Source organism: Alosa pseudoharengus, unplaced genomic scaffold (assembly GCF_046254945.1).
Source record: "Alosa pseudoharengus isolate Yale_2024_CS ecotype anadromous, Long Island Sound unplaced genomic scaffold, YU_APseudo_1.1 YU_APseudo_1.1_scf_11, whole genome shotgun sequence".
Taxonomy (NCBI): domain Eukaryota; kingdom Metazoa; phylum Chordata; class Actinopteri; order Clupeiformes; family Clupeidae; genus Alosa; species Alosa pseudoharengus.
The window spans coordinates 8514394-8539981 of NW_027468576.1; the positions used below are offsets into that span (position 1 = coordinate 8514394).

The following is a 25588-nucleotide window of genomic DNA, read 5'->3' on the forward strand; positions in this document are numbered from 1 at the left end:
TTTCAAAATAGTCATAGAGCCTTAATATTAGGCTCAAATGGAAGCTCTGCTCATATTGAGTTCAGTTATGGACAGTAAAATTACAACATACACATAGGTCATCAGATTGAATTTCAATTATTTATTTATCATGATTTATTTATTGAATTAACTGAAAAGACTCTCCATCTAATCTGTTGAACCTCCACACTGAATCCTCTCATCATCAATGCTACTCTCATCTGAACAGTCATGAGGTGTGAGCTGCTGGGGCAAGGGGGGAAGAGGGGTGGGACGCACTGGTCGACACTATCCATTCACTAGTTCCCAGCCGTGACCAATGGGAGAAGGATGCTCTTGCAGGTTGTAATGGAGCTGGCAATATGTAAGGTGGTTTGTCCTTTCCATATGAAGATTCATCATCAGGTGGGACACGGATTGTACACTTATTCTTCAGTTTGTGCCATTTGGAAACTCTGGCCTGCCCGCAGCTCACACCTGCAGTCTCGGCATAAATGACGGAGAGGACAAATGCCTTCATATCCGCTCCGACTTCATGTTTTAATTCCAGACTCTCACCCACTCGTCCCAGGAGCTCTCTTGCCTCAGAATTGATCTTCACCTTCTCCAACACCTTCTTCTTCCCATGCCCTCCGAATGCATGCCAAGTTTTGTGTACTTTCGTTCATGGGGGGCCTTACAATAAAATAATTTATGTGTACATTTAGTGACATACACCAACAAGGATTCCCGGGACACTGAAAGACCGGGGTACACAAAACTTGGTGGGCATGTAACCCCACATGGATAGCATGGAACCTTCATTTTTCGTTTTGATCTGTTGCCCCCCCGCTGGACTGGACCCCCCGACAGGAGGGTAGGGCAGACACAGTTCTCTGTGAATATCTTGAGAACTGTAGGGACTAGGATGACCATTTTTTTCCTCCAGTTCCCTGATGTTTGCCTCCAGGGGTCAAGATGTTTGCCTCCAGGGGTCATGTTAACCCATTTCATGTGCACACATGTGCACAAACAGATACACACACACACACACACACACACATACATTCACAGTAATCATACGTATAACACATACTCACACAGTAGACATATGTACGCTTGCATGCACAGGCACATACGCAGGCACACACACAAGCACGCACACACACACACACACACATAACATAAACATGTACATGCACACAATTCAAGAATTTCTCAGAATTATGAACAGGCAAGATGGAGGTGGGGTTGTATAAAATTAATTTTACATGTGAAATCTATGAACTAATCATGTTTTGGTACTTGTTGTCTAGCAGATATCAGTGAGAATTGAGTGTGGATAATGCAATTTAGTGAGACAGTTAGAATCATATAGGCCTTTCAGAGTGATTTATTTTTGTGGAAAAAATGTGCTGGACTGGGCGGCGGTCATATTTTGTACCGCTCTGCGGTACATCTAGTTGTCTTTTTTGGTTAGGCCTACCAAGCACGAATTCACGTTTAAATTAAAGGAGAATTCCGGTGTGATTTTGACCTAAAGTGTTTTGAAACATGATACCGAGTGTGAACGTATGTCTCATAGCCCATCTCGGCTTGTCCCCTGCACTCCGAAATCTGGCGCTAGTTAGCCAATGCTACCAACAAGGCGGTCAATGGTTGTGCCTCGGCATCGGCATAGCCATGCAAATAAATCACTGTTTTACACCATTTACGAGGCTCAATGTATCTCCACACTTCATTGGTAGACTTCCAAGGGCCCTGAGATTTAAAACGAGACATTGAGAACTTTGAAAAAGCACTGGTAGTTTACTTACAAGACGATTTATACAGACAGTATCTTCTCGAAGTTTAGCGTTTGCAGCCATCTTGAATTTAGTCACGATAAGTCGAGCGACGAGTAAGAATGAACAGGTATGATAAGGGATCAGATTCCAAAAATAATTCTGTGGAAATGCATGGATTACAGTTTCTTCCAGTAGCAGCAACTGGAATCCATGCATTTCCACGGAATTATTTTTGGAATCTGATCCCTTATCATACCTGTTCATTCTTACTCGTCGCTCGACTTATCGTGACTAAATTCAAGATGGCTGCAAACGCTAAACTTCGAGAAGATACTGTCTGTATATATCGTCTTGTAAGTAAACTACCAGTGCTTTTTCAAAGTTCTCAATGTCTCGTTTTAAATGTCAGGGCCCTTGGAAGTCTGCCAATGAAGTGTGGAGATACATTGAGCCTCGTAAATGGTGTAAAACAGTGATTTATTTGCATGGCTATGCCGATGCCGAGGCACAACCATTGACCGCCTTGTTGGTAGCTTCGGCTAACTAGCGCCAGATTTCGGAGTGCAGGGGACAAGCCGAGATGGGCTATGAGACATACGTTCACACTCGGTATCATGTTTCAAAACACTTTAGGTCAAAATCACACCGGAATTCTCCTTTAAGGTTACTGGATAATTTAAAACAAAAGCAAATTGTCCTGAAAGCGTCCGATATGTCACCCTTGGATTGAAAGGCAAAAATCCGAATGCGTCTTGTGAAACGCCTGTGGGTTGCATTGGAGAAATCCATGAGCGTCTCTCTCGCACGATAAAGGTGTTGAAAACGGCCAATAAACTCATCTATGCAGGCTATAGATGGCCTGGGTATGTCATGTAGGCCTATTATTGTCTTTTTTGGTTAGGCCAAGCACACATTCATGTTTAAATTAAGGTTACTGAATAATTTAAAACAAAAGCAAATTGTCCGCGCTTTCACTGAAAGCGTCCGATATGTCGCCCTTGGATGCGTCCTGTGACGCGCCTGTGGGTTGCATTGGAGAAATCTATGAGCGTCTCTCTCGCACAATAAAGGTGTTGAAAACGGCCAATAAACTCCTCTATGCGGGCAATATATGGCCTGGGTATGTTAGCTATTATTATGACCGCCGCACAGCGAAGCGGCGGTCATGTAGGTTTAGTCAGATTTTTCTTTTTTTTTTTTTTCTTTTTCGCATGCCCAAATTTCCGTCAATGATTCCCGGGACACTGAAAGACCGGGGTACACGAAACTTGGTGGGCATGTAACCCCACATGGATAGCATGGAACCATCGTTTTTCGTTTTGATCTGTAGCCCCCCCGCTGGACTGGACACCCCGAAAGGAGGGTAGGGCAGACACAGTTTTCTGTGAATATCTCGAGAACCGTAGGGTTTAGGAGGACCATTTTTTTTTGTATGTTGATCTCAAAGGGCCATGTCAACCCATTCCATAACCACTCATTTCATGTATAGCGCCACCTAGTTAAACACAAAAAAGTAAAAATGAGGTGTTGTAATCACAGGTATCTGTGACCTAACATAGTCAAAACTGCACGAAATTGGAAGTGTAGGATCGATCATTATGACATCCTCTGTATGCACGCCAAGTTTCGTGGAATTCCGTTCATGGGGGGCCACACAATAAATTAATTTATGTTACTATACACCAACTGGCCTGTAGGTGGCCGGAGACAGTTTTCTGTGAATATCTCGAGAACCGTAGGGCCTAGGAGGTCCACCTTTTTTATGTATGTTGGTCTTAAGGGGGCATGTCAACCCATCCCATTACCACTTATTTCATGTATAGCGCCACCTAGTTAAAAATTAAAAAGCAAAAAATTTGGTGTTTTCATCACAATATCTCTGGCTGACAAGGTCAAAACTGCACGAAATTAAAAGTGTAGGATCATTATGACACCCTCCGAATGCATGCCAAGTTTTGTGTACTTTCGTTCATGGGGGGCCTTACAATAAAATAATGTATGTGTACATTTAGTGACGTACACCAACAAGGATTCCCGGGACACTGAAAGACCGGGGTACACGAAACTTGGTGGGCATGTAACCCCACATGGATAGCATGGAACCATCGTTTTTCGTTTTGATCTGTAGCCCCCCCGCTGGACTGGACACCCCGAAAGGAGGGTAGGGCAGACACAGTTTTCTGTGAATATCTCGAGAACCGTAGGGTTTAGGAGGACCATTTTTTTTGTATGTTGATCTCAAAGGGCCATGTCAACCCATTCCATAACCACTCATTTCATGTATAGCGCCACCTAGTTAAACACAAAAAAGTAAAAATGAGGTGTTGTAATCACAGGTATCTGTGACCTAACATAGTCAAAACTGCACGAAATTGGAAGTGTAGGATCATTATGACATCCTCTGTATGCACGCCAAGTTTCGTGGAATTCCGTTCATGGGGGGCCACACAATAAATTAATTTATGTTACTATACACCAACTGGCCTGTAGGTGGCCGGAGACAGTTTTCTGTGAATATCTCGAGAACCGTAGGGCCTAGGAGGTCCACCTTTTTTATGTATGTTGGTCTTAAGGGGGCATGTCAACCCATCCCATTACCACTTATTTCATGTATAGCGCCACCTAGTTAAAAATTAAAAAGCAAAAAATTTGGTGTTTTCATCACAATATCTCTGGCTGACAAGGTCAAAACTGCACGAAATTAAAAGTGTAGGATCATTATGACACCCTCCGAATGCATGCCAAGTTTTGTGTACTTTCGTTCATGTGGGGCCTTACAATAAAATAATTGTGTACATTTAGTGACGTACACCAACAAGGATTCCCGGGACACTGAAAGACCGGGGTACACAAAACTTGGTGGGCATGTAACCCCACATGGATAGCATGGAACCGTCGTTTTTCGTTTTGATCTGTTGCCCCCCCGCTGGACTGGACCCCCCGAAAGGAGGGTAGGGCAGACACAGTTCTCTGTGAATATCTTGAGAACTGTAGGGACTAGGATGACCATTTTTTTCTGTATGTTTGCCTCCAGGGGTCATGTTAACCCATTTCATGTGCACACATGTGCACAAACAGATACACACACACACACACATACATTCACAGTAATCATACGTATGACACATACTCACACAGTAGACATATGTACGCTTGCATGCACAGGCACATACGCAGGCACACACACAAGCACGCACACACACACACACACACACACACACACACACACACACACACACACACATAACATAAACATGTACATGCACACATGCACACAATTCAAGAATTTCTCAGAATTATGAAAAGGCAAGATGGAGGTGGGGTTGTATAAAATGAATTTTACATGTGAAATCTATGAACTAATCATGTTTTGGTACTTGTTGTCTAGCAGATATCAGTGAGAATTGAGTGTGGATAATGCAATTTAGTGAGACAGTTAGAATCATATAGGCCTTTCAGCGTGATTTATTTTTGTGGAAAAAATGTGCTGGACTGGGCGGCGGTCATATTTTGTACCGCTCTGCGGTACATCTAGTTGTGTGTGTTTTTTGTTAGACCTACCAAGCACACATCCATGTTTAAATTAAGGTTAGCCTACTGGATAATTTAACCAAAACCAAATTGTCCGCACTGTTACTGAAAGCATCCATTATGTCGCCCTTGGATTGTAGATTGAAAGGCCAAATCCGAATGCGTCATGTGAAACGCCTACGGGTTGCATTGGAGAAAGCCATGAGCGTCTCTCTCCCACGATAAAGGTGTTAAAATGGGCAATAAACTCCTTTATCAAAAACGATTAATGACCTCCAGTTTTAAGTGCAGGTTAGCCTATCATCGTGGACGAAACATAACTCGTTATTGCTCAAAACCTACGTCTGTGCAGTCGTTCAACATTGGGGTCTGTAATATTGTATACTCTTTGTATACTGTTTGTATACTTCAATTGATCTAATAAAAAATAAAAAAAAACATTGGGGTGAATTATTGACGAGTGAAGCCCAGAGCGTCTAATAATATCACGGGTGGTTTTACGCTGAAGTTGGAAAGTTGAAAGCCATATGCGTGTCATCTACACGCAAAAGGGTGCTATATGCGTGGATAGAAAACGCCGTGACAAAACTACCTTATACGACGCTCTGAGATGAGAACGGGTTGCAACTACACACTGATGGTATGAATAAATAACACATCTGGCTTTTGCTTTCTCTGCGCACAAGGTAGGCTATGTCAGTTTGAGGTCATACTTTTGTCATAGTTCTGTAAACATACAGGGATCGAAACTTCAAGTATTGGTGTTTATTTACACACATCAAAACAAACACAAGTGTGTTTTTCCAAGTCAAAATACAAAATGGCAATTTCACTGATGTGGCAGATTGGTTTACACCTCCACAATCGTTTCTGTGCCATTTCCTCTGTGCGCCATTGGTGGAACTACCATCACCTTAATTGCAGGGCGGACTCTTATTTGGGTATTTAGCTTAGCGGATATCACCGGTGGGGTATACTAGGAAGCACGTTAGACATATCTAGGCTATGTAGACATATCGAGGCTTCACAAAGCCTTGACTCAGGGGTATACGTTAAGTGATACTACGATAGCAGTTATGTGATATATTTGTCAAACTAGGCTTTCAGCTCAGATCTGTGCGCGTTTTCGGTGTTGGCCAATCGTGAGGCGTGGAGACGCACAAGACCGCCTATATTAAAAAACAATTACTTCCGCATTTATGAGCGATAGTGTAATCTACACTACGGTCATTTTTAGTGTCTAGCCAATAACATCAAATAAATCGATTGTCATCAGATGTTGTATGGTATGCACGTCCATAGTGGCATATTTGCACACACTACATTATTAAAGCGCATAAGATATCCAAAATGTGTGTAGAGGCGGAGCTCCACCTGTAAGATATATGACAGAATCCTACACGTGAGATAATTTTGTTTTTCAACACAATTGATTGGTCAGTGGGCGGTAGATTACACGATTTGAGCTATAACTTAGCACATAACCTCCTCCCGACCAGATTTAGTTGCGAGCATAAGATACCATGGTACCACGCTAAAACAGATCCAGTTTTGTGTCACAGCATACCCTGGCTTTGAGCGCAACATACCTCGCTAACCCACTAATCGAGATTCGTAGTATACCCCACTGGGCAGCTTCACTGTCAGGATCAACCTCTGGGCCCTGGTGGACAGCCAGATGGCCTCCCCTCCCCCTGCCTGAGATGAGTAGCCCTGTTAGCCTAGCTTGATAAATAGGCTATTGGTGAATGAATGATTGCCATCTAATTACTGTCAAGCCTTTTACCAACTCCTGTGCCTCTGTTCCCTCTCTCTCTCTCTCTTGCTCTCTCTTCCGGACAGGTGTGGTGGGTTTCCCACAGGCGGCAGGCCAACCTTCAGGTGGTGGAGTTCCCCCCTCACTTTTCTCTGCTGTGTACAACGGGTGCTTTATTCTGGATTGCAGTGTACTTATTTTTCCTTCACGTGTGGTGCGTGTCTTCTGGGTCCCTCCTTTTCCCCCTTTTGAAAAGTCCTGCTCGCTGCTCCACTCCCTTTGATTACGGGTCACAGGTTAAGCTACGGCGTAACAGTGTGGTTACCATCAATAACCATCCAGTAGATTGTGTATTTGTGGGACGACCCAGAGTGATTGCATCTGACCCATGTGTCTACTGTATCTATAAATGATGCATTGTTTTTATTGTTGAATCTGTGTTGTATGTATCAATAAATTATGTTGACTGAACTCTTGTCTCTGGCCTAAGAGTGTACGAATCTGTGTTGCCTTGTGGGTACTATAGGGAATATAGTGTAACTGGTCCTAGGGTGTAACCCCCTAGGTGGCGTAGTCGACTCCAAATTTCCTTGCCACGTCACACTGTGGTCAAAATTAATTCAAGACAACTGGTGTGAGACTGCAGCTTTATTCACGATACCGGGAGCATGTTACCCACATGAAATGTCAAAGTAACAAGCCCCTACATCTGTGGGTGAAACCAACTCTTATACCTTACCCCACACCCATGGAAAATCACAAGTTGTCACCCTCCATTAATCACTTAACCTTCTGGTATTTTAACAGAGATAAGAAATGTTTACAACCCCACTTAACCATCTGGTGTTTTGACAAAGATAAGAAATGTTCATGACCCCGCATCCTGGGGTTACCCATAATTCGCTGACACAAGGGTTAAGTTAACTAAACATTCTAACCTAGGAGTTGCAAAAAACACAAGGGTCAGAGTAAGGAGATGGCAATTAGATTTCACTACATGTATATAAGGTATACTAAACATTCAATGAGAAAAATAAAAATTCGCCCACAACACTGAGAAAAAAAAAATCAGTCTACATCGTGTCGTCTCTCTCAAAATTTCGTCTACATCAGATGCAATGTCCTCTAGTCCAAGGCACCAGGGAAAATATATTCTGGAATGCCGTATCCAGGCTTGACATAATGCCTGGTCAATATCCCCACATGTAGACTGATTTTGTTTTTGCCTGTAAAAGGGCTATTTCTTACTCTTCTTACCCTTCCTCTTCCCCCTCCTTGTCCTCTTCTCTAACTTCACCTACTTGTCCTTGTCATCCTCTCCCTCTCGCTTCTTCACCTCCGCTTCCTCTTCCTCCTACTTCTTCACCTCCACATCCTGTTCTTCGGCCTCCTCTAATTCTTACTCTTCTCACTCTTCCTGCTCCCTCCATTGTACCCATTTTACATTACCTGTGGCTTATTTTAGGCTGATTGCAAAGTGAACTAATTATCTAAAACATGTGTATAGTTTTGCTAGGAGTGTGTTGATCATTTGGAAATTAAGTGTAAAGCAGTGAGTTGTGTTTACAGTTCCGCAAAAAGAGTGCTGTGCAGTGGATTGTACCTACAGTTGTGCAAAGTGTGTGTTACAAAATTGCAAACTGAGTGCAAAGCAGTGTTTGTGCTTTTAGTTTTGCGAACTCAGTGAGTGGTTTTGCTATAAGTATTAATAGTTTTAGAAATTGTGCTATAAGAATCACGGTTGTGTTTAAGCATTCAGAAAAAACTGTAATTGGAGGCCTTTCAGTGGGAATGGTGGAATGTTGATGGGTGTGTCTGCCTCCGGGTGCCCTGTAACAACTGTCCTCCCCTGCGCCTAATAGTGTTATATTGTTATACAAACTGTCAATAAATATTGTTATATTATTTCTGGCTCTGTGTGTTGTCTGTGTCCTGGGAGGATCTGGTTCATGTGATAGGGGTGGACAGTCGCTGGCCGCGACACATATGCCAAGGGTTTGAAAGCAGGACCCAAACACAAGAAGCAGAGGTGGTATATAACAATCTTTTAATAGACGGTCAGGCAAAATTTAAGTATGTTCAAAGTAGTCAAAAAAGTGTGGCAATAATAAGGCATTCACACATATTTAAAACTGATTAACGTAATCCTGATCATATGCAAAGTGAACATTTATGAGGTTTGCATGACTAGGCAGAAAGTTTGAGAACATGATAGAATAGGAACGGGACAGATCCAATGCCACCAGTGCCTGTTTGAAATTGCATCCGTTGGTTAGTTGTTTGCTTTTTTTTTTTTTTTAAACACCAGATGTTCATGAAAGTTGGTGGAAAAGTTAATGTAGGTGTTTGTATGTGCCGCAAACAAAAGTGAAGTTGAATCCACTCATTAACAGGACCATTAAATCATATCAAGACATAAAGAAATGACAGCCCACAGTACATTACAGTTGGTTGTAGTACGATAAAACCAACATAGCACATAAAATCAACATAACCACAAAAAATCCCAAAAATCTAAAGTAAAATAATACAACATAAAAAATAATTAGGAGCGGAAACAGGGTTTTAATTCTGCAATGATCTATTTTACCTCTGAAATAAAGTGTTAAGTAAAGAAGGATGGTTCTCAACTCAACTAAAAAATATTCTATTCATTGCAGCTTTTTCGTTAATTTGAAAAATGTTATCTTACACCTATGAAAGACTGCACTGCAGGCCAGGTTGACAGCTTCTCTTTGTGTTGTGGCATGTTGTGCAGCTCTTGCCCCTTCAAACCCTCCAAGTATTGTGCCAACTCCAATAATCATTGCTCCACCAGCGAAAGCAGCCTTACCCAGTGATGCCCATGCCTCTACTCCAGCTATACCTATAGTCTCTACTGCTGCTCCTGCTGTCTGTCTTCCAGCCTCTATTACTACTAATCTCGCTGATCTTTCCGATGCCTCTACAACTACTGCTACTACTGTTGCCCCTCTTGCATTTACTGCTGCCTGTACTGCTGAGGTTGCTGCTTCTGTTTCTACTGCCCTTGTTCTTTTCCCTACTGCTGATGCTGCAGCTCCTCTCTCTTCTGTTGATGCTGCCCCTGCTGCCTCTACTATTGCTGATGCTGCACACATGGCAGCTACTGCAGACGATTCTATGGTGTTGTCTGCTAGAGTCACAACTAGTTTTCTACCTCCATTCACATCCATCAATTTTGCTCCTGTCACCCTCCAAATTCTTGATATCACAGTAAACAGAAACACCAGGCTCCTTCCAGCAAGAATGAACCCTGCTCCTGTTACCATTGGGATCCCCAGCAGGGCACCCAGTAATGCCCCTGATGCAAAACCAGCTGCTCTAACTGCCCAGGCTACTCTTTTCTGACCCTCTGGTCTTATCTCAATCTCTGCATAATTATCATTGTTGTTATTTCTGATATTCAACTCTTCAGCACGTATAGCTTCCTCTGTTGCAGAACGCATATCATTAGAGTAGTGTTGTCCTCCATTCTGGCTGACCATCTCTTCTATGGTTTTCAATAGCTCCTCCACCTGGACACTATTGCTTCTGTACTCATGTTTGTCATTCCAGTATTTGTTGTCAATCACATGACATCTGCCTCCACACTTTTCCACCAGCTTCTTCAGCTCCACATTCATCTCTACAAACTGCTCAATGGTCTGACCATCATAAAGCTGGTCACCCCTCGAAAACAAGACTACTGCATACTTCAAGGCATCCTCTCCAAAGTGTTTAATGATCTTCTTTACTCCTTCTTTCTCCTGCTGTGAGTAGACCTCTACTTTGAGCAAAATCAGAAAAGCATGTGGTCCAGGTGAACACAGAGTGATACAGTTTGCTATCTCTTCCAGCAAGACTTCATCAGACAGGGTAGTATCAAAATAACCTGGAGTATCAATCATAACAATCTTCTTTTCATTTATGATAGTCTCTGATATACAATGGCGTGTTGTAGAAACTAATTCTGTCCCGACATTAAACTTTTGCTCCCCCAGTATGGTGTTTGCAGTGGAGCTTTTTCCAGACCCTGTTTTCCCAAGGAGTACAATCCTTCTTTCAGCCATGGCTAAGAAAGACAAACCCATGTTATTTAGATGAATGTTGGTCAAAAATGTTCATTAAAACATTTCTTACATTACATAAAAGCATACAATCCCTGAACATTTAACATGAAGACGATAATTATTCTATATCATATTGGTCAATGGTCACACTTTGTTTTGTTGTTTTAGCATCACTACTTGACAGTCGTATTTTATAGTCAAATTATACTTTTGACCTACCCACATCTGCATGACTGTGTTGTGCTAGCCCTTGCGTGCTCACATAAGAGGTGACATTTAAAGTCAGCCATGCAAATGAGGGAAGAGCTGTAGAACTTGCTGATCAAGATCACTACACCTCATTAGTACACAGTATTGTACTTTATGTTTTAGGTTTTTTTACAAGGCAAAACTAATGTGAGTTTTTGTGATGCAAAGTTATCAAGTTAAAAAACAAACATATTAATACCATATTAACTGCCCCCGTGTATTAACCTCATAGCTTAAGAAATTTGATAAAATCAATGTATAAACCGCGGCTAATAGTTGGGAAATTAAGGTATGTTTGAAGAGCATTCACTCACCATCGTTATCTCATTTTTGACGGAGGTGGTGTTTAGAGGCTTTTGCATCTGAACTCTTCAAGTATAGGTAATGATACTAAAGTTCACATTCACAGCCTTGGTTCCTTAGCTTTTCAATTTCATACAGTACCGTTCAAAAGTTGGGGGTAAAATAGAAATATGAACATTTAGTTCACAGAAAGTTTAAAAAAGTAACACTCACTTCCCATTATTGTCCTATATTCAGTATGCAAAGCGTGGATCTTGTGCACTTGAATGGTCTGGCAAACAACGTCAATATGTGATGAGCTTGGCAGAGCGAGAGTATCAGGATATGGACTGGTATGTGTCGAGGGGAAGAAAACTCCACCTCTTGTAAGAATAGACTGTACCTGTCAGTACACTCAGGTGTTTGTAAAATAAGTTAAAGAATGCAGATAAACAAGTAGAAAAAATATTGAACTTTATGCAACCGTTCATCTGATGAGTGTTTACATTTCAACTACCATAGTTTATGGACACAGAAACCACAGACAAAACAACATTCATGAGTATCTTTTATAATTCTCTAGAACTGTAGAATGATTACATGAAAACACTATCACATTGGGGTTTGTGTAACATAACATCACAGCCATTATGATTTACAATCAGATCATAACATTTTTATTGTTTGTTACCGGGGTTATTTTTACATGTGTTTCTATAAAGCGACCACACTTAACACTGTCTCTGTAATCAGGCAATGGATACTTGTATGCACTAAAAATATTTCAACAAAAAGTCACCTCAGAGCACAGCAATAGGTGTGGGACCAGGTGAGTCATCTAACAATAAACTTGTTTGTTCACATTTGTTGAGTTGCATGACAAGTATCGTCTCTGAAGAAATAGGTGCTGTTTACTGGATGGTAAAGTACACACATCAGACGGAGTTCATGTTGTTCAATTTATTGTCATTCAATACCTTAACAAACTTGGTTACGACTATAGGCGTTTGGCAGGGACGGACCGGGACTAAAAAAAGGCCCTGGACTTTCTTCCAAATAGGCCCACTACCATGCTTAGTATGTGCACCCTTGCATTTTGTGGGAAGTAATTAATAAATTGACTTAAAATCATACCTGCAAACTAGTCGCTTTTCGGCGAAAATCTCCGTTTTGAATCAAAATATGTCATTCACGTGAATCCTGTAGATCCAAAGAATTTTTTTCACAACTACTTTTCTACCTCCATTCACATTCATCAATGTTGCTCCTGTCACCCTCCAAATTCTTGATATCACAGTAAACAGAAACACCAGGCTCCTTCCAGCAAGAATTAACCCTGCTCCTGTTACCACTGGGATCCCCAGCAGGGCACCCAGTAATGCCCCTGATGCAAAACCAGCTGCTCTAACTGCCCAGGCTACTCTTTTCTGACCCTCTGGTCTTATCTCAATCAAGCAGAAACCACAGACAAAACAACATTCATGAGTATCTTTTATAATTCTTTAAAATTGTAGAATGATTACATGAAAACACTATCACATTGGGTTTTGTGTAACATAACATCACAGCCATTAGGACTGTTGGTCATTTATAAAAGGGGCCACTGGAGGGATTTTGAGTGCTTTAATCAAAAGTTGCATGACCCTCCTCTGCCTGCAAGACATTTTTCAACGACCCTCCAGCAGAATTTTCAAAAAAGACATGACCCTCCCCGGACAATTGTCGATGTCTTCCGCCCACGCTCGTGACATGTCACGAGTGATGACGTCTCTTCGACAGATGTGGCCGCCCACAGATTTTTCACTTTCTGATGGAGACGAACAAATACAAATATGCATGACATATTTAAATGTCAAAATTGTCTGTAGTATGGTACATGCACTGGACCATGAATATGCCACCAAAAAAATAAATACCTAAGTAGCCTAATAATAACTCCATGTGGGTATCGAACCTGCCTCCTGTTTACATGATAACCATTTATCTGTACTTGCGCCACAAACCACCTAACAGATCACAGTGAAATTTACTTGACTTACTGAAGATGTGCAGCACGCCTATTCGTAGCTCCTTTTAAAAACATTTTTCATATGCTAGTGTAGCAGGGTGAACTGATTGGCATGATTGTTTATGGTAATTGACTCATTCCCCTTGCCCCTCCCCCTCGTTGCCCTGATTGTTAGCACCAGGACCGGCTGCTGGTGCTCTATAAGTGTGGAGCAGGCCTGTCCTCACAGGTGTGAGCCCTGGTTGGTTGCCACCCCATTGCCTTCCCTGTGTCTCCAGCCAGGTTGGATATTTGTTTGCCACTGCGACAAATTGGTACGATTACGGTAGTAGCAGTGGCCATGCTTTTGGATTCACTCGCCTGTGCACTGGATCCCTGTAGTAGTGATGGGTAAATAAAGCCTCGAGCGCTGCTCAGCACATTTCCCTAATGTACAGAGTAATGTTAGCCTGGCCTTGGCCTGTCTACGTACTTCCGGTCGATTTATTTTCCCTACAGTACTCCGTCTGGAATAGGTTGATCCGCTTTCGTTTACTTCGGCAGTTGGGCAGCCGACCAACCAGCGAACAGTGGGCGTCCCTGAGAGAGATTACGTACCCAGGCATGGTGTGTCAATTACTACGTCCCCGCCCCTGAAGCAGATGCTTGGAATACATCAACGTAGGGAGCGAAAATGACTTATAGCCTACTTATGAAATCTTTGAGCAAATGTAAGTAATACTTTAGCCTACAGACAACAGGAGTGTCATGAACGAAGTCACAGTGGAGTAGGATGTTATATCGTCAGCTAAACTTTAGTCATAGATTTTGTCACTTGAAATAGGCTACGAACGTACCCGAGTCAAACTGTAGTTTAGTAGGCTACATGGTCGGGTCAAAATCGCTATTTTTCAAACACTAAGAAGGCTCGACATAACTTGAAACTTTGATCGAAGCATCATCAGTGTCTCTACATATGAACTCGAGCATTAAGAACATTGTTCGTGTACACCATAGTTTACTAAAAAGAAAGATTTTGGACAACTCACTCCTTGCAAGATGGCAAAATGGCAGCGAGCAGAAAAAACAAGTGAGTTGTTCAAAATCTCTCTTTTAGTAAACTCTGTGTACACCAACAATGTTCTCAATGCTCGAGTTCATGTGTACTAGCCTGGAAAATCCAGACCCTGATAAAGGGTCTGGCAAAGAACAATGTAATGGCCCAACTCGAGGGGCGGCAACAAGCATGCATTTAAAAATCTCACCTGCACGCAATTGGATAACACTAGACCATGTTTACTCTGAATGATTTCGGACTTCGACGCAATCGGATAACACTACGACCAATGTGTACTGTCATCCAACGTTGCAGCGCTGTCTTCATCAGTTTAGCTGGTTCCCCAGAATGTTGGGGTAAAAGTAACGTGCATCATTGCTCTTTGCCAGAGTGTCTCGCAGAGACAATTCCATTGTGCTCTCGCGAGAACTCTGGATTTCCAGGGTACTTAAAGACCGCAGTAGATGTTACATATCAGCCTCTGTGTCGTGATGACTGGTGTTATAAAATATGTTTCTGTGTAAGCTATGATTGGGGTGGGCTGAACTCTGAACGAAGCGTCTGAATGCTGATATTGGGGGATAGGAACTCTGCACTGATTACACGGACTAATGGACTGGTGTTGGGGTTAATTGAATGATTGGGACATGGGCGGGGATAAGTGCTTTTATACAGGCCCACGAAGACGGAGGGGAGATGAGGAATTGGCTTCCCAACTGGCCACGGAGGGGGACGCGATCCAAGATGCAGCAGCAAGCAGATCGGCGGGTGTCTGCAGGATGAATGCATGCGTACATGCCGACGAAAGGAAAGTAACCTACCTATTCCTACTGTGAGTGAGTGGGCCAGTGTCGGGACTGCCGCGATTGTAAAGACTGTGCATTGTTTTGTCTATCGTTCCAGAGAGCTGTGGAGTTCGGGACTGTGTCTGGACCAGCGAGGGGAGAGACCGAGAGAAGCGCGCTGTCACCTACTAAAGGGAGTAATATTTCTCACCTGTGATGACTGAGTGGGCCGCTGTCTAGCCCGTAGCTGTCAGTGTTTGTCTTGTCACTTTTCCAGCCTGCGAGGAAGAGGATCGGCGCTTTGGAGGAGCGGACGGGAGCGTTTGCATGCAGCGCAACTGAAGTTGGGCGTGGAGTGCGAGATGTTCCAGTCAGCGCACAGCTAAGGGAAGTGATCATAATTTGTCGCTCAGTGAATGGGCTGGCAGATGACTGAGTTGACACTGAGTGTTTTTCCTTCGTTTAGCAGTGACCAGGAGAAGACGTGACACAGCTGGAATAGGAAGACACGGCTGGCTCAACTCTGGGAACGACAGAAAGTGGACTGAGTGCCCCGCCCCTTCTCTCACCTCCGGTTCGTGATTGGCCTAGAGGGACTGAGTGCTTTGTGGGATTTATGTGTTTTGGTCGGCGAGGACAAATCGCCGACCAAGTTGTTTTTTTTTCTCTCCTCATGCGGGTTGCGCAAGCGCCCATCTAGCGGGCAGGTGTGTACTGAGCCTCTCTTATTGGGTGACTTGAGTGGCAGAACAGACCCTTTACTTATGAATGGACTTCCGTTGATTGAGAAACTTCCATAGTGAGTATTGGGTGTGATTAGTAGTGTGCAGTGCTGTGTGAACATATTTGTGTGAAAATTGATTCAATGAATTGCAGGCTGCTGTGGCAACTTTATATATGCATGTCATTTTCTTATGGGGTGTTAATGCTATTTATTTTTCTCATTGACATTATTTTTGTTGTCTGTGTGATTAATTTCCTGTTATTCGGCTGCCAAGATTGTGAGCTTGTATTGCCTGCCTGCTCCTCCTTAAACCTGGTGTCTGTGTGGCTATTTGTGTATCGGCCACTTCTGTTTGTGGGATTAGCCGGGGTGGGATATATGGTGACGGGCCTGGCCCGGCTGTGTATCACCTGCTTAGACACTACTGCATTACGCTGGGGGGGGTGTGGCTGCCAACCCGTTGTTTAATAAAACCTGTAAAATGTATCCTTGTCTAGTGTTGTGTGTCACAGAGAGGACTGAATTTGAGTACTGCTCGGGTAGCCCGGCACGACAGACACTACTTACTGTAGCTTCTGAAGCAGGACGAAGTATTATCAACCTCAACACGCTATGAACGAGAGTGAAAAAACGACCAGGCGCCTAATTAAACCATACCCAATACACGGGTTTCCCGTTTACCAACAAAACTAGATGCGCGCCCAGCCGTGGGGCAGAAGGCGCTTGGTGGCCGTCCACAACGTTATAAACTTAGCCTAAGTAGTCGGCTGCTGTAAGCTACAATCGGAATTTTTTGTATACCCCTGTTGTCTCAATGATAACATCTCATTTCAGGCTATATTTCAGAGTTTGCTGTTAATTTGCATTATTAATATAACATCGTATTTTGTCATTTTTGGCGAAGACATGCATTTCGTTAGGGATATTGAACATATTGAACATTCTCTAACCATCGTGATTTCGAATTGGTGCAGTTTTCAGCACAAAAACTCATTTTATTCTTTTCATGGAGAGCACTGCTCTATGCTGTTCTATGGTGCTTTCTGCCTCTTAGTTGCGCACGCATGTTTTCGTGACGTTGCATAGAAATCCATGTATTGCCCGACATGTTTTGACGATTCATGAATCAAACTTTCAATAAAGGAAAATATGTCAGCCATCATTGTTAGCCTACATAGAAATTATTAGCCTGTATTGCTTTGAAATTACATGATTGAAGTTGAGACAAGATTGCAGCACAGACACGTTTTAATGTCATTGTTCTAAATTGCAAGCTTTAGGCTACGCCTAGGCTATTTCTTCTTTATTTCTATGTGCAAGACATTATGGATTATGGACATTTTCTGGAAAGAAAAGAAGGTAAATTCACAAATAGAGAAAACATCCTATAAACAGGGCTACCCTATAGAAAGACACATTTAGCCTGACTCTTGCAATACAACACAACACATTCCGACACTAGAACGGGTGCCCTGGTTCGCGCAATTCAAAGCCTTTGAATTAGATTCTGAAGCAGTCACGTGGGTGCGTGTCCCAAACAAAGCTTCAGACAACACTCATAAACCGAGGTCTCGTTTATCATCAGTCGCGTGATTTTTATGGAAACGACACAAGCCTCGAACTGGGGCTTCATCTGGCACGCCCCTTTCTGCTCGACACACGCTCTGAAGCCTCACTTCATTGGGCACATCAGTACCCTGTAGGTTCGTAAAGGACTGCTGGCCACAAACTGCTCTAAGGTTACCGCTGGATGGTAGGTCTCAGTTTTGCCCAAGTTAAAGTCATCTTTTGGTGATCTATTGGAGCTCATTTTATTTATTGTTCTCCACACCTGCAGGCCTGAACATCGGGTGGCGGCCAACACACGAGGCTGTTCTGTTTCTGGTTTCATTTCATACTGTCTTGCCGCCGTTCATGTGATGTCTGTGTCTGTTCTCCCTGTGCTTGGGCAACGCTGGTTCAGGGGTTTCGTCGATGAGGCTGATTTGGGCGGCTCCAGTCTCTCCCTTTTTGGCCCTGCTGTTTCAAAGGTGTGAGCTGTACATGGAAGCCATGGCCTGTTGCACCATCCAGACTCATTTGTGTTCAGTCTGTGTTTATTCTTTGTTATTTTCATTTAGTGTATTGTATTTATTTTTCTGTTCTGTGCTTGGGCTAAATGGGGAACTCCCTTTAAGGTGTTTACTGTGTACTGTGCTGTGCCGTGCCTATTGGACTGTTAAATCACTCAGCTTGACCTCCGTGAAGCTGGCCCCCCATGTTACTCAAAAATGATTAAAAACACTGCTATTCGTTTGTGCTACGTTTGTGCCGGTTTGTGCCGTAAAAATGATCGTTTGTGCTGTTAAGGGTTTTAAGTAATTAAACTTTACATTTTTCTGGCCAGTGACGTCACTCAGCCCCCCATACTTGTCCAAATTTCCCCAAAATAGTCTCAATCGTTTGTGCTACGTTTGTGCTCATTTGTGCCGTTAAAAGTAACATTTGTGCTACTATGTTTTTTAAGATATTCCACGTTATTTGTTACACGTGTGACGTCATTCAGCCCCCCATCAATGTCCAAAACTCACCAAAATGGTCTCAATCGTTTGTGCTATGTTTGTGCTGATTTGTGTCGTTAAAAATAACATTTGTGCAGCTATGTTTTTTAAGTTAACACGCTTTGTTACATGTGTGACGTCATTCAGCCCATCATCAGTGTCCAAATCTCCTCAAAATAGCCGCTGATTTGTGCCATTTAAATAAACGTTTGTAGGGTAGGCTACTATGTAAATTGTCCAGCGGCCTTGTCCAGCAATTGTAGCCTAGCTCATCACCCAGCCCCTCCATCAATGTCCAAACCTAGGCCTATAGCCTACCCAATCGTTTGTGCTGATTGCGCCGACATTTCTCCTGTGTTTATTACACGTGATGCCCAGCCCATCAATGTGTTTTCTGTAACTATATTTTTACATTAGCCTAGTTCTATCTGCTATGCGCATGACATCAGTCTCACACACACTGGCCAAATCGTCCCAAACTGTAGCCTACCAAATGTTTCTCCTGATCTGAGCAGAAAACACAAGTGCAAGGAAGCTGTTTATTAGGTTTATAGCTAAAGAGTAGCCTAATAATTTAGTCAACTTTATAAAGTGCTAAAAAGGCTACAAATGTACCTTTAGTTTTAGTATAGCCTACTGTCGTATGACTTTAATGTTTAAACATTATTTTGACAAACATACCAATTTAGCCTACCTTCTTGTCCATCTAAAATAACTCCTAGCTTTGCTGCCTCCTTCCTTTCTGTTTTTGCTGTTTGCAAAGTTTCATATATCCACGGTGGCCTTGGAGACTTGGGTCAGCAACAAAGCCTAAGTGCTGTTTGTGTGCACAATCCACTGTAATTCTGATGCATACAATTATTGAAGAATACATTTGTTTATCTTAGAGAATATAGGCTACAGTGCAGTGATGAGTTATGGTAGGCCAACTTGGAGTGAATATACACACACAGGGGAAATTATCTCTCGTAAGTCTCGTAGCCCACTCTGTAGCTGCGTGATAGTAGGCCTACGCACACTGCTGTGCACACCTGCAGACGCTACTGGCCGGAGAATGGAGTGGTGTTTCTCCACAGCTGAGTAATGGCCTGCAGGTTTATTCTGGTAGTGGTTGCAGTAATTCTGACGTTATGCACAAGCAGCTGGTGTAGGCTAACTTACTATAGAACCTTTGGCAGCACAAACAGCCACGTAAATAGTAGCACGTCTTCTTTTCTCGGTTAAGGTCAGCACGATATAGCTTTGTAAACAACACAAATGTTTCTTTTTTCCTTTTGTTTCTTTTTTTATCAGCACAATCAGCACAAACGATTAGGACTACGATTGGGCATTGATGAAGGGGGGGGGGGGTGCTGCTGGGTGATGTCTAGCATACGCTACAACTGCTGAGCAACTTCTGCATAGTACACACACGTTTCTTTAAATGGCACAAATCAGCTAACCTGGCCCTAGCCAGATGAATGTCGTTCCGCTTAGCTCCGCCTAGCTTCACTCACATCCATCTGGAACCTCTTCCATTGAGAGTGATTTCTCCAACCAACTTTATGGTTTAGCGAATCAGGACGCAGGGCGGGAGTTTCATAGATGTGACATAGCGTAGAAGCGACTGTGAGACTGTTATCAGCGTCACGGGTTGGCTTCGATGAGAGTGGTTGAAGTAGCACGTCAATAGATGACGGACAAGTGGCTTATTCAATCATATGCAAGCATTTTTTGATTAGGTCCAGCCTTCTGAAGCAACATTTCAATGGATCGGTTCCAGATGGATGAGTGGAGCTAGGCGGAGCGAAATTCATCTGGCTAGGGTCAGGTTACAAATCAGCACGCACGTAGCCAAAGCCATCACAACTATTTTGAGGAGATTTGGACACTGATAAGGGGCTGGATGACGTCACACCTGTAACAAAGCGTGATAACTTTAAAAACATAGCTACACAAATTTTATTTTTAACGGCACAAATCAGCACAAACATAGCACAAACGATTGAGACCATTTTGGAAAGATTTCGACATTGATGGGGGGCTGAGTGACGTCACACGTGTAACAAATAGCGTGAAATATCTTAAACATAGTAGCACAAATGTTACTTTTAACGGCACAAATGAGCACAAACGTAGCACAAACTATTGAGACTATTTTGGGGAAATTTGGACAAGTATGGGGGGCTGAGTGACGTCACTGGCCAGAAAAATGTAAAGTTTAATTACTTAAAACCCTTAACAGCACAAACGATAATTTTTACGGCACAAACCGGCACAAACGTAGCACAAACGAATAGCAGTGTTTTTAAAACATTTTGAGTAACATGGGGGGCCAGCTTCACGCAGGTCTCAGCTTGGTGTGTCTTTTGCAGAGCACTTGGAAAAAAGCCTAAGCCCTGAGTAGACTTTTTCTGGTTTGTTTAATAAATCATATTATATTTTTGTAAGCCTGCCTCTGCCTTTTCAGTCAACGAACTTGTGTGACCTGTTATTATCATGTGTGGGGTGTCTCTGGGGTCCCTGGCAATTCCTGGGGTGGCGTAGTCTAGGGCAATTATCCCGTAATGCCACACTAGCATCATGTGTAAACTGGATAAGGGGTAAGGTTTAAGTCACATCAAACGCAAGATAGGCTAGGTCTACGATAAATTATTCGAGGGGTAAAGTTTGTCAATAGTCTAAATATTGGGACAGGACCATAGCCTACCTTTGGTGGAAAACTGGTTAAATGTCGCTGTTCTCCCACTCAGTTTTATGTTGCCTTTTTTTTCGTTTTTGATGGGCCTATCCCAAGTTCTTCCATAACGACTGGCTCTAACTGACATTTACCACCTGTTCTGCGGAATTAAATTCTAGCGTGTTTTTAAAGCGCAAGGCTATGAGCTAGACTGAACCACAGAGAGGGGCGAAAAATAAAGGCTGCGTCATCTTGCCTAGTATCATTCATTGAAAACGCGATGGCGCAAATGTTTACTTTTTTGGATGGCAATGACAACTGGTAGCGTAGACATACCGTATTTTCCGGACTATAAGTCACACTTTTTTTCATAGTTTGGCTGGTCCTGCGACTTATAGTCAGGTGCGACTTATATGAAAAAAATTATATAATTGAACATGTTTTTAAATGTTAATTTATATTAACTGACATGAACCCTACATGAAACATTATCGTCTACAGCCTTGAGAGAGCGCTCTCAAATGCACAAGTTGTGAAACACATGTGCATACTTAAATCCTCAAATTACTGCCGAGATTCTATTTATAGCTGGGCCTCAGATTCGGACAAATAAAAGCCAGTATAATTTTGTTTCAATTTAACTCATAAAATAGCTCTTCTTAATAATTTATATTGTTGGTTGGTTTAATATTGTTGCCAACGAAGTCATTGTCCTACACCATGAGTCTCCAACACATTGCTCTCAAGCTACCAGTAGCACGCAGCCCCAGGTTAACCTACATTTAAACACAATTGTTGCTGCCAGGCATCAGCCTACGAATTTTATAAAAAAGTAAATCATGCATAATTTAAAAAATAACTAAATTTAGGCTATCTTAGACCTCTTTGGCTATACGGAATAAGGTTTCCCTTGCAGCACAGCACACGTTCCATGAATGAATGAATGAATGAAAGCGGATGCCTTATCTCGCAATAAGCGGATGGACATCCCGACACTCTTTCATACATGAAACTTAATAGTGACCCAATGCCATTGATAGCCTACCGGTATGCTGCTCCAAACGAAAAGTATAGGCCTATGTCTCACAGTAAAACGCAAGAAATGAAGGCCTATAGCTGACTCGAATAGGCTACAAGCCATGGTCCAAATAAAGGTGCTGTGCTTTGCCCAGCCGTAAATTACGAGGCTGAAGTTAGCACCACTTTCAGATCCGTGGGGGAGACCACTTTCAGATCGCGGGGGAGTTAATTTTCCGTTCCACCTTAAATAATGCAATTTTCTACCTCGTCCACAAGGGGCCAGTGTTGACCGCAAATCCGCGATTACACAGGCATGTGCCTGTTGCAGATGTTTATTTTACACTGGGGGGGGGTATGTACAGTGGGCATCGCTTTCAAATGACCACTTCATTCGCGCATTACGAGGCCGTGAAGCTGCGTGAAGCTTTAGTACCACTTTCAGCCACTGTGCGTCGCTCTGCCACTGTACATCACTCTGCCTGCCGCCCCCCTTCTGAAAAAGCAGGAGACTTGCCGAGAGTAATCCCAGCCTACGAATTCAATAACAAAATAAATCATGCATAATTAAACATTACCTCGATTTAGGCTACTTGGGTATGTCTTAAGGCTTGACTACACGGTGGTAACGAAAATCGAAATTTGCTGTCTACATTATTGTCAGTGTTGGGTTAACGCAACTACGCAAATCAAAACAGTGGTGTGATAATTGAGCCAGTAGAGAAATAACTGTTCAGAATTAATCTGTAGCCTTGGTTTTTAACAGGCTACGCTATAGAGGCTTAGACAACTATCAGCGTGTTTCCATCCAACTTCCTAATGCGCATTTAATATATTCGAATAAGAAATCCCGGTTGGAAACACGTGAAATGCGCATCAAAAATCCTAATGCGCATCTATATTTGATTCGCTAGAGGGGGGTGGATTAACTCTCGATGCGCATAAGGTAGGCTATAATGCGAATAAAGTTGATGGAAACTGTTTATTCGCATCGTGTGACGTAACCTTCAGAGAATCTCAGCAATCACTGGCGCTTCCCTATAACATTAGGCAACTTGATGTGTTCTCTTGCTTGTTTCCGTAGAATAAAACAGAATACACGCATCGGTGCACAGCTGTTTTGCTGACGCTAAAGTTTTCGCCAACAACTCGATTGGCACACATCGCAAGTTTATACAACTAGTGCAGTGCCCGTTCAAACATGCCATTCCTGTAGAAAACCTGTAGCCCGATACATGCCCGTATGCCTGCTTTAACAATAGGATGATAGGGAAAAACATCATTCCAGCTAAGCATTCAATAATGTATACTGAATATCATAATATATTAGCCTATAATTAATGTGCAGTAAGAAGAATTTAGGCATGACTGCATGTGATTTCTACAGATCGGAATGGAATAACAAATGTTTTGAGTTAAGGCTATAGGCCTAGCTTATTGCATAGCCTAACTTTCCTGATAGTGAAGACAAGCCATTTTGTGATCGTTTGACATTTGCAACGATGTGACTCAAAAGCAGTGTTTGGTAGCATAAGTGACGTTTCTCTGTCTGCCACTTGTTGTCTAGCTGTGTGGCACGTCTTCTGAAACGTTACATTCTGGACCATTAGCCCATCGCTTGTTTCAATTTGGGACCTTGCAGTCGGAAATGTAGTTTGTTTATTCAAAGTCTCACGTCCAATGTAGCCTGGGCTATTCAAAGCATCAGTTTATTGCACATACTTTTCATGTAATTTTGAATAGAACTACATACCCGTGTTTGTTGTCCTGTTGTTGCAAAATCCGCGTAATCATTTTATGCAAGTAAACATACAGGAAGTCTTTATTGTTGAGATCAGAGATGATAATCAAATATCTTGCATTTTAACCGTATTTTGGTGCTGCCAAATCTCCGCTTATCCTCTCTCTGGTCCTGCGCACAGTTTTGTGTGAGAGGGTGGCTATGGTAGAGCGGAGAAAGCCAACGTGTGTTTCTTTTACCGATATATAACGATATATTTAGCTTTTCTTATCCAAACAATGTCAAACTATGCACTTCACTTTGTTATTTTTTGAAGACGTACTGTAAATGGTTGGGCTATAGGCCTAGTTTGCAAGAAGGAAACATAAAGCGTGAGCATGCCACACTATCCACAGCTGTGGTAGCGGGGGTAGGAGGATTACTGTTAGCGCAGGATTTATATAAAATTATATAAAAACAGAAGGCCTGCCTCGAATGCAGGCTTTCCCAAAAAAAGGCCTGTGGTTTGCGCAGCCTACAGTAATTAGGTCAGTGAGTTAGGAGTCCTCTAGACTTCTTTTAAGCTGTCTCAGAGGTGGAAAGTTGCGTTCGTTGGGGGCAGGGCCGAATTAACATATCATAGACCCTTGGGCCCCCCCTGCCCCCCAGCCAACGTGAATCTGGCGGTCAGTTAATAGGCCTATCTGTGAGGCCAAGCCTCACCAAATAGCCCGTTTGTTTAAAACTAACATTACATTTAATTAAACTGCTTATGCTATGCCGAAATAGTTTCAACATTTAGAATATCAGTGTCGGGTGAATTAGGAAATGCCTTATGGCTGAAAGCTGCTTGGGATCCCCCCCCTGTCAAGCAATAACCATACAAAAAGTTAAAAACAGATGACATGATGCGCGTCACTGACATAATGCGCAAATAATATAGCCTAGATATTCCAATATATTCGAATACATGTGTTTATTTTAGAGGGGATATTCGAACGTCATTTTTGAGCAATTTTGACAGCCCTAGTCCACTGTAGGCTACGCCAATCGTCTATTAACACCTTCCACCTAACCACGGTGAGTGGGGGTCGCTATAATGCGTGTGAAATAGCACCATTGAGTAGCCTATGCGAAATAGCCTTAAAATCGTTCCGGTGTTGTGTGCCTTCTGGTTTCTCCACCTACTGGTTTCCTTGTGCGTGCATGCGCTGCAGCAGTTGTCAGACATTCACAAACAAGTTGTTTTAGGCGGTTTGAAGTCGCTTTTCATACGCCATGAGCGCTCGGCTACATTACAGCCACTCGGACAAAAGACATGTAAAAAAATATATGTTTTGAAAACTAGCATTAAACTGGATTCGATCCTGCAAAAGCAACACACGCGTGACTCTCTCCATCCTGATTCCCTACTCTTTGAGCCAACTAATATGTTACGCGAATCA

General features: G+C 42.6%; 1 protein-coding gene across 1 annotated transcript; it reads right to left on the reverse strand.

Annotated features, from left to right (window-relative positions):
• Positions 1-7986: 7986 nt before the first annotated feature.
• Positions 7987-11123, reverse strand: LOC143117492 (GTPase IMAP family member 7-like). The gene is made up of 2 exons (XM_076279240.1): positions 10424-11123; positions 7987-7991 (listed from the first exon to the last, which is right to left on the reverse strand). The coding sequence occupies exons 1-2, from the start codon at positions 11121-11123 to the stop codon at positions 7987-7989; spliced, it is 705 nt and encodes a 234-aa protein (XP_076135355.1).
• Between the last annotated feature and the right edge of the window lie 14465 nt (positions 11124-25588).

Coding starts and splice junctions, on each gene's coding strand:
- LOC143117492 (XM_076279240.1), bottom strand. CDS start 11,123: ATGGCTGAAAGAAGGATTGTACTCCTTGGGAAAACAGGGTCTGGAAAA.